The 10,112-nt window shown below is 32.9% G+C and overlaps 1 protein-coding gene across 1 annotated transcript; it reads left to right on the top strand.

The window, feature by feature from the left end:
• The first annotated feature begins 9,325 nt into the window (after window positions 1–9,325).
• LOC108993380 lies at window positions 9,326–10,112 on the top strand. Its single transcript, XM_018968272.2, has one exon. The coding sequence runs from the start codon at window positions 9,461–9,463 to the stop codon at window positions 9,818–9,820; it is 360 nt and encodes a 119-aa protein (XP_018823817.1). The 5' UTR covers window positions 9,326–9,460; the 3' UTR covers window positions 9,821–10,112.

Below are 10,112 nucleotides of genomic sequence, written 5' to 3'. Positions count from 1 at the left end.
TTATAATAATTAAATAAAATAAAATGAGATCACTTTTTAATACAAACGGAAGCTTAGTCATTTATTTAGTTAACGCTTGAAGCTTAGTCATTAGTATCCAAATAGCCAAAATCAAATTATTAAAAAATATTATTGGTACATTGTCATTTTCAATGTAGCTAATGATGATGCTGACGGTACTCACAAAAAATTTATATATCAACGCGGTTTTCTCATCTGTACATCACTTTCATTAAAATCAATAAAAAAAAAAAGAAAACCCCTGTAAAGACCTTGTAGATATGGAATACGAAAAAATAAATACATAAAATGATATGATTTGGTATATATAGAATATTAAATTATAAAATTATTTTAATTTTAAAATAAATTTAATAGATCATATAAAATCACATTATTTTATAAATTTATTTTTATTTAATCACTTTATATCTATAGTACTTCTAAAAAAAATAATTAGCTATATTGAAAATTAAATTTTATATACCATATTATCATCACACTTTCATCCTACTAATTAATATGATATGACATATTTATCATTATTAAATATTCATTTATTATATACTTTTTGATCATCTAATAATGATAAATGTGTTATATATTATTTAGTATAATCAAAATAAAATAAAAATGTGGTATATAGTATTATTCATGTTGAAAATATAGATAAGGTGCAAGCAAATAAAGCTGAGGCAGCGCTAGGCACAACTTCTTGCCCAATTCATATCACTTCAACAATTTTATAGTTGAGATAGCAAAGTGCAGATCATACTAGATATTACTCGAATAAATGAAGAACATTTGCATGAGATCTTCTACCTCCTTCGTTGCACCAGTACTTCAACTTCACACCCTCGATGTTTTTAAATCAAAACCACATCATATCCAGAACGCTCTATAAATCCTCCCACTTCAACTCTACATTCAAAAACTAGTACTTTCCCGAGACAAACTCTACGGGTATGGTTAAACCTATTTCAATCTATTTCAAAATAATTATTGATGAGATTCACTTTTTCAACTTTTTCTAAAATGTTAAACATGTATCAATCTATTTTATGCATTCAAATACATATCTCAACCTATTTTATACATTCAAATACATCTCAATAAGACTCTACAAAACACTATTATTAATAAATTAACTCAGATCATCTAATATCATCTAAACACTCAAATGCAGCTTGCATTACACGTACAATCCAAGCACATGACATCTATAAAATATTCTTATTATAGTGGATTTGCACCCCCAAACAACCCGTGAACATAGGTTTTGTGTCTAACCACGTAAATCTGTCTCCCTCTCTATTTATATTTACTGCATTTATTTTCTATTTACTGATATGGATGTACATACGAACAATGTATTACTTCTTCAAACCGACATCGTGGGTTTCAAACGACACCAATCAAGGCTCGAGCTACCATTGTAAATCAAAGATGACTCTTTCTCCCGTTCTAACTTATAGGACGATTTTCATCCTTTAACAATAGCCAATGCCTAATCTTAGAACTCATCCAAATGCCAAAATCTCTCTCAAAAGGAGGATCATTTGCAAGATTTGTGATACTAGGAGTTGTTTCTTTCGGATTGGTGTTGTTTCTTATAAGGATGGATGATTAGGGGTGTAACGGGTTTGGTTCGGTCTAATTTTATATATTTTTTTTAGAACCGAACCAGTATACAAAGGTTTTGAAAATTTAAGAACTGACACCGGACCAATTCACTACTTAAACTAGAAGTTTTGGTCTGGTCTAGTTTTTTCAATTTTACGGATTATCTATGTTAGTAATAATATGATGTATACATATATTAAACTATTAATCTATTTATATTATAGTATAAGTACATTATTTTATAATAACTAACACATACTAGTATAGTATTAAATTTAGCTATAGTCTATATAAGTTCTAGACTTTTTATATGAGTATATATGATCAAACGTGTAAAAATGTATTTACAAAAACAATATATATTATAATTTATTATACAAAAAATGTATTTATCCTTGATATATATATATATATATATATATATCAAAAGTAAGTTTATACTAATAACTTAATATTAAAGTTTATGTTTAAGATTAAATTTGTATGTTATATCACATGTTATATTAATTTTATGTTATATTAATTTGCAATTTAGCATAATATATATAATATAATATAACAAATTATAAATATATATACCAATCTGGTTCAGTTTAAACCAATTTTCAAAATATAAAAATCGATACCGCACCGGACTGCTTACAAACAGGACTAAACCTATCGGTTCGATCCAGTTTGATTCGGTTCAATCGGTTTCCGGGTTTTTTTTTTTTTAACATCCCTATGGATGACTATAAGGCGTTGGCTCTTGGTCCAGAAGGGCCTCTGGTGGAAGAGTTTTGGGATGGACAATGTCAGAAGATATGCTCTCTACGCTCTCACATTGAGTACTGGTGCTATTTACAAAATCTTCCTGCCCATTTTGGAGTTGCTGAAAATCCCATTTCCGCAGTTTTCATTCTAACCATCTTGGCGGGAGGTATTTTCATTGTTTCCCAGGTGCTTTCTACTATGGTTGGTGTCTCTGATTTCACTTACGATTATGGATATTAGATTGTAAATTTATATCAAGGGGCGTTTTGCTCCCTTTCCGAATTAGCAAGCAGAACATGTTTTTCTTTAAGTAATAAGTAATACTGATCCTTTAGTCTTGTGGCCTTCAAATGTAAAGTAAATTTACTTATTCTGTCATGAAAACAGTGAATGGATTACGGTACTTCCATTCTATAACAATATGTCATATAATTAAAATTATTTATATAGATCATTTTACGATAAGATAAGAGAATCACGTATTCATACAATTAAACTATCTAATAATTAGTCGTACCATTCACCCACTCATAGAAACGAAAAGGTAAATCTATGGTTTGTCTTTTGTTGGGTCTATCATTTATGGACCCTAGTTTTGTCGGTGTGTCGGCTCGATTTGATGACCCGACTCGATAAGGATGCGTTATGATTTTTTGGTAGATTTTCAATGAGACTTGGCTCAAGCCAGATCGATTTTTGATACTATTTGCGGTTAAAAAATGCTCACTCAAGTTACAGGTGGCTTGAGCAAAATTTAAGTAGAGAGTTCACTCGAGTTTCACTTGATATCTAGCTTGAGCGAGCATTTTCTGACCGCAAACAGTGCCAAAAATGTGATTCCTCAGTATAATAAAATTCTTTGCAGCTCTGTGAACATAGACACGTTGTCGAACCATGTTAATATTGTATTGTGTGATTGATCTGTTTGTATTTACTTTCATTTATGACATTTTCCCACGAGTCAAAGTGGTCGGATTACATACCACCCTGGTGAGAAAAGTTTTTTTCTCACCAAATTCTTTGGTGGGAGCTTGGTGGCATATTGTTGGTGAGATAAACTCTTTGTTCCCACCAAAATGCTATCTGGTGGGAAAAAAAGTACTATTTCCCACGATGAGATCGGTGTGGAAATCATCTAGCTTTGACCAAAAATATGTCATCTTTTGTAGCTGAAAAGTCTTTGCCACAACCAGTTTTCGTCGGAAAAAGTTTTTTCTCACGAAAACTGGTGGTGGAATTGAGTTGTTGCCACGACCCATTCTCGTCAGGAAAAGTTGAAATTGAGTTGTTGCTACTACCCATTCTCATCGGAAAAAGTTTTTCCTCACGAAATCATGCAATGGAATTAAGTAGTTGCCACGACCAGTTCTGGTCGGGAAAAGTTTTTTCTCACAAAATCAAGTGGTGAAATTGAGTTGTTGCCACGACCCATTCTCGTCGAAAACATTTTTCCTCCCGAAATCAAGTGGTGGAATTTTGTAGTTGCCATGAGCAGTTCTGGTCGAGAAAAGTTTTTTTCATGAAATCAAGTTAGGGGAATTTAGTTGTTGCCACAACCAGGTTTCGTCGAAAAAAGTTTTTTTCCACGAAATCAGGTGGTGGAATTGAGTTGTGAGTTGTTGTCATGACCAGTTTTCGTCCAAAAAATTTTTTGCCACAAGAACCAATTGTTCGTATAGGTTGAAAAGAAGACTAATTGCCACGAAAATAAGGTGGTGGAGTGATGGTAATCCCATGAACTACTTTCGTCGAAAAATGTATTATTTCCCATGAAAAACTATTTTTCCAGGAGTTCATGCTGTGGGAAATACTTTTTGATATTGTGGAAGGTACCTATTTCCACCACCTCAACTCTTCTTAAAATCAGAAATACCCAAATTTCATTCATTTCAATTAAAAAACAACAAATTAAGCAAGATATCATAAATAGTTACAAGGACACTCATGTACGGAAAGACACTCTTGAACAAAATCCAGCACCTGAACAACTTCAACTAAAAATAAAATTCACCCATATATTTATATAACAGAAAATGTACTAGTTTTACGCATCTTAATTTTCATAATTTTCACTGGGTTAACCAGTCAATCAAGGCCATGGAAATACATCATGCAGTTTACAAATAGGGGAGTACTACAAGAGGGAAGCCTAAATGGCCATCAGATTGTTCATAACAAATAGAGCTGCCTAATTACATGTATACATGGAGCTGCCTTGAAAGAGTACTTGACAATTTATCCAGCTTTCTTTTAGCTTCTTTTACAGTTTAGGCCTTGGGTTTAAGACATGATTGAGACTCGAGTACAGATCAAAGCTAGTTGAGTTGACTTTATAGCAATAACTTTCAGGTCCAATCCACCTGAGTCCCGTTTCTTGCATAATATTTATCAGATGCAAGAAATTAAGAAGGTATTGTGCGGATTGTATACATATCAAAGTGCACCCTTGTGCTTCAGCAATAGGAAACAGATGAAACTGAGAAAGGGTAACGAAAACTATTGGCATAGCTGAACGACATGCATTCTCCAGGACCAAGAGACTTCCCGTCGTTGACAAGGCAATCGTTTTATTAATATACGAGCCTGAATGACTTTCCCAATAAACTCTATTTGTAACATTTTTTTGTGACATTTTATTTCTTTTTGAAATATATTTATGACATTGTTGATATGATAAATATGTATTAGTGATAAAAGTCTTAAAACTCTAATATAATCATCAAATTAATATACTCAGATTCATATATATGTTCCTATGAACTTTAGACTAATTAGAGGAGGGAGAGACAGATTTGGATATGTTATTACCGATTTCTCTCCTCTCCCTTGTCTTCCTCTGCCTTGTTGCTCTTTTCTCCACCATGCCACACCGCTCCTGGTCATTCCAACCACCACTCGCCACAGACAAGCTCCTCTCTCTTCTCCCGTTGGTGTCTCTTTCACTGACACTGACACCGTCGGAAGAATAGAGAAAGGTGTAAAAGACTCGAAAGAGAAACTAAGATCTTAACCTAATTTAAGATTTTATTTTAAATAATCGATTACAATTAAAATGTTTGAATGTAAGTGGTGCCTGAGATTGAAACAAGGTTGCTGCTCCATTTCTATAAGACAATCTCTATTGAAATGGAGGCATAAAAACTAAGAAGAGATCTCCCCATAACTACACAAAACTTTCTATCAGGTCTATTTAATTATATAAAAGCCATGTTGAAAACTTGCTGACTTGGTATTCGTCATGCACAGATCGGCTTAACGATGCAGTACTCACTACAACAAATCTCGTTTTTTTCTGGGAGGGACTGTGGTCGGAAAAAGTATAGATTTCATGGAAAATGATCTGTTTCCCACCAATTTGTATCGTGAGAGACCCATGACATAAAGATGGTGGGGAAAAATTATTTTTCTACCAAACCACAAATTCATGGGAAAAGCTTTCTTTTTCCCATGAACTACCGTGGTGGTTCAAATTTTTTTTCTTCGTGGAAAATAAGGTTTCATCTGGTATGATGTGGTGGAAAATAACATCATTCTTCATGAGAAAAGGGAGAGAGGGGGAGAGAGAGAGAGAGAGAGAGAGAGAGAGAGTTTGCGAGAGGGAAAGGGGCTGAAGGAGAAGACCCACAGTGGCTCGACGGCAAAGGGAGCCGTTCGCAGTGACGTAGCAGGGAGGAGAGGCTCGAAAGTCGCAGGGAGAGAGAGAGAGAGAGAGAGAGAGAGTATCATGGGGGTGTTTGGGGGGGAGAGGGAAGAAAGGAGCGGGGGATTTCGTTTTATTAGTATTTCTGGCAGGTTTTTATCACCGAAACAACTCATAACACCGCCGTAAATACATATTTAAAAGGGTTGGTCTATTTGTGGTGAAAAAGTTCTCGAAAAAAATAATAATCTCGTTGCAAAAAACTAATAACCCACGAGAGAAAAATAATTCTGGTAAGACTATTTTCAGCGAGAAAATGTCGCCTCAAAAAACTAGCAACCTTGTGGCAAAAACAAATAACCCACAGAAGAAACGTATTTTTGGTAAGTTTATTTACGACAACATTTAATCGCCGTAAAAGGTGTTTATTTCATGGCAAAAAATTATTTTCCCACATTTTACTTGCAACATAATCTTGTGGCAAAAAGCTTTTATTTTTTTCCATGAATAATTTTCATATCATTAGCTTATTATTTATCACGATTGTATATCATAGAAAAAGAATTCATGAAAAAAGTTCATATTTGTTGCGGTGAGTGTCCCAGTACGTTTTAAACTATCACGTCTAGATAGATTAGTGGCATGGCGTTGAAACCAAAGCTCTTGTAAAATCATATACTCTTAAGAAAACTAATTCGTACAATAATTGTTCCAGGTTATCTAGTATAATAGATCAGTAATATAAAGCTTGTGTCTAAAAAACTTGCTACTTCTATCTAAAGTTTGGCAAATGATCAGATTTGTTAGTAACAAAAAGTCCATATAGTTGCTGAGGTAATTGTAAAGTAGAAGAAAAAGAGAAAATAATACATGTTGCTTCAAGGTTAGCTAAACCATCTTGACACACTATTACCTTCTCTGTATATATGTTGCACATCAAAACTTAAAAATTTGTTGAAGTCAAGTATATTTTTCCGAAGGTCCAAAAACTTTAATTTTTATACCAATTAACTACCAACAAAGCAATCGATTCAACAATGACATCATAAAAACCCAGCTGGCTAGTAACACAAGGAGAGACCAGCTTTAACTGTAGAAATTTCTGCAAAAACATTTATACTAATTCCCAAATGAAGGGAGAAGCCATGTATGAACTACACGTAATGATCTCGAGTAATCTCACCACAACCAACAAGTCTGGGGTTTCCCTTTGAGGCTCCATCAATGTTAAGTTTCATTTTATGAATAGGATGATTTAACCAACAAACTAATCTAAACTTATGTGTTCTAATATTCAATAAAGACATTCTCAAAAGATTATTTAAACTAATTATGTGTTTTAGTCTAAAGACATTCTCAAAAGATTATTAATATAGAAACATCACTATGCCTGATATACCCCTTGATGGAACAACTGTGGTTAAAATAAACCAATTAATTATTGCCCTCTTTTGTCTAAAGTCAACTTGTGTGTTAAATCGATAAAAAAAACAAAAACAAAAAAAGAATTCTTGTGCGTTTGTACTTTGTACACACAAAATACAAAAAGAAAGAAAGAAAATAATACTTTTAAAATAGAAAAAAGCTTCGTTCCAAAGTATTCCTTTAGCGAACGAGATCTTAATCAGTCACACTTGAAAGGAATACTTTGGAAAGAAGCTTTCTCGATCTTGACAATGGTGGGTGACGGAGATGGTGTTGTCAAAATTGGTGGCTGACGGATTTGAAATTTGTGCGGAGCGTTCGATTGGGTTAAGGCATCTGAAATTTCAGAAGAGGAGATCTACTTCGTAGGAGATTTCAACTGGAGCATTCGCCTGTGATGAACCTCATGTGAATTGTATGGAATCGTTGATATGACGGATTATTATTGGAGGCTCATAATCCCTTGAGAACAGCCCGACCGGTGCAAAGCTTTTTTCATTATATAATATGAGGAATGCTTGGCAGCAGCCGGAAGCCCGCAGCACACCGGCTAATTTTTTTTTTTTTTTTTCACTCAATGCACTAGGTGTGCGCCGGCTTTCACAAACAGTAGGCTTACATTTATATTTTCTCATATAATATACATCGATGATAGGTACTGCATATCACTGATAGTACTTTGCAATAAAAAATTCTCTCTTTCAATAATTTGTTTAGATTTTTTTATTCGATACATTTTTTGTTGGATATATACTATTTATCTATTTGGTTTAGCCCGTTGGGATTGTGAAATTATTTCATCTTATCATTATAATTTTCTTAAATTTTTACACAAAATATAATAAACCGTTCAACTTTTTTAAATCTCAAAATAATAATAATATTAAAAAATAATATTTTAATAATATTTAATTTAAAATTATCTCATCTCATCTCACTATCTAAACGACACCTTAATGAACTTTATGACAATTTTTTTAAGAATTTTTTTTTTTTTTTTTAATTTTTGAAGTAAAAATAGAAGAAATGCTTCAAAAAGTTTTATATATGCACTTTAGAGAAAAATACAAGGATATAAAACTCATATCACTGAAATCCTGTACTTATATTCACAGTTATTTCCAAATCCGAGTTTATTGACGTTCTAGGAATTCAAATAATTCTGAGACATCGATCGATCACATTGATCTTGATACATAATATAATATAATTAATGCCAAAAAGATTGATAGATTTCGTGAACGAAAGGGATAATATCCCAAAAGACTGAAAATATCTTAATTAGGAAGCCACTCGATGATCAACATGATTGAATTATATATTATATTATGAGCAGTGCTACTTATAAATTTCACGTTTTGTATATCTATTTAAAAATATATTATTTTTTTATTCTATTTTACTTATAAATATATTTAGAATTATATCTAAAATTATTTTTATTTTGTGAATAAAAATATAAAATAATATATTTTTAAATAGATGTACAGAATTTAAAATTTATGTTTAGAATTTTTCTTAATTAAATGATGATGATCAAGTCATGGTTCAAGCTAGCGGTATCTAATTAAACACGCAACTCAATCAATATTATATATTAATGTTTGAGCGTGATGAAAAGAGACTAACAACCACCAGAAAGATAGGACAACCTATCATGGCGCTCCAAATGGATGATCCTCACCCATGAACTCCTAGCAATCAACTTAATTTCAGACCCCACATTATTTATTACTGAATTGAAATATCGTAAAGAGTAGTACTCGATATTTGCTTGTTTTAGTGCGTAATATATTGAAATAACACGCAGTTTTTTTGGTTCACGGGGTCTTACTTTTATTATATATATATATATATATATATATATATATATATGATCACTCTCCCTATATATAAACAAGTGCAGGCAATAATTTGCTTCAAAACTGAATCAACCTTTTTTACAATAGAAACTCTCCTCTCTCGAGTCTTAAGATCAGAGAGATTAGAGACAGAGAGACAGAGAGAGAGAGATCAGACATGATGGCTTTGAATTGGCTTCTTCATTCTGCATGTCATATTTTAGGGTCACCAAAGGACACAAAGATGCACTGTAACGCTACTGTTGGGCACCCAAATGAAGGAAGCGTGCAAGGAGATCATGTCAACAGCTTAAAGGTCCCTAATGGAGGGCAGGCGGGTGGGAAGGAAATACAGCCTGCAGTTTCAGTGTTCCAAATGCCTCTGCACTACCCTCGATACAACAAGGCAGATTACGAGATGATGGAGGAGTGGAAAGTGGACCTTCTTCTCCAGCAATATGGGCTCAACTTTAAGGGCAATCTTGATGAAAAGAGGGCATTTGCCATGGGTGCATTCTTATGGCCTGATCAGTATTAGTTAACCAAGTTTATTTATTCCATGCAGGTTTCTGTTTCATAAGTCATTAAAAATATGAAGGGGACATTAATCTTGCTGCTGGTCATCCCTGATGTCAAATCTCTTATAATCTATTGTACTGGTTTTGTAGTATTCTAAAACATATGATTGATCAGGATCATGTATATATATATATATATAATTGTATGATTTGTAGTTACTTATGTTTTGTGTCATATGTGTGCTTCAATAAATGACATCTTGCACGTGTATTGCACTATATATATATAATCTTGTGGTTGTAATTACTTGT

The sequence above is a fragment of the Juglans regia genome, chromosome 4 (assembly GCF_001411555.2).
Source record: "Juglans regia cultivar Chandler chromosome 4, Walnut 2.0, whole genome shotgun sequence".
Taxonomy (NCBI): domain Eukaryota; kingdom Viridiplantae; phylum Streptophyta; class Magnoliopsida; order Fagales; family Juglandaceae; genus Juglans; species Juglans regia.
Note: the sequence above shows the minus strand (reverse complement) of the source record. Positions and strands in the feature narration are given on the sequence as shown.

Excerpts from the sequence above, each read along its gene's own strand:
- LOC108993380 (XM_018968272.2), top strand. The coding sequence starts at position 9,461 with ATGATGGCTTTGAATTGGCTTCTTCATTCTGCATGTCATATTTTAGGG.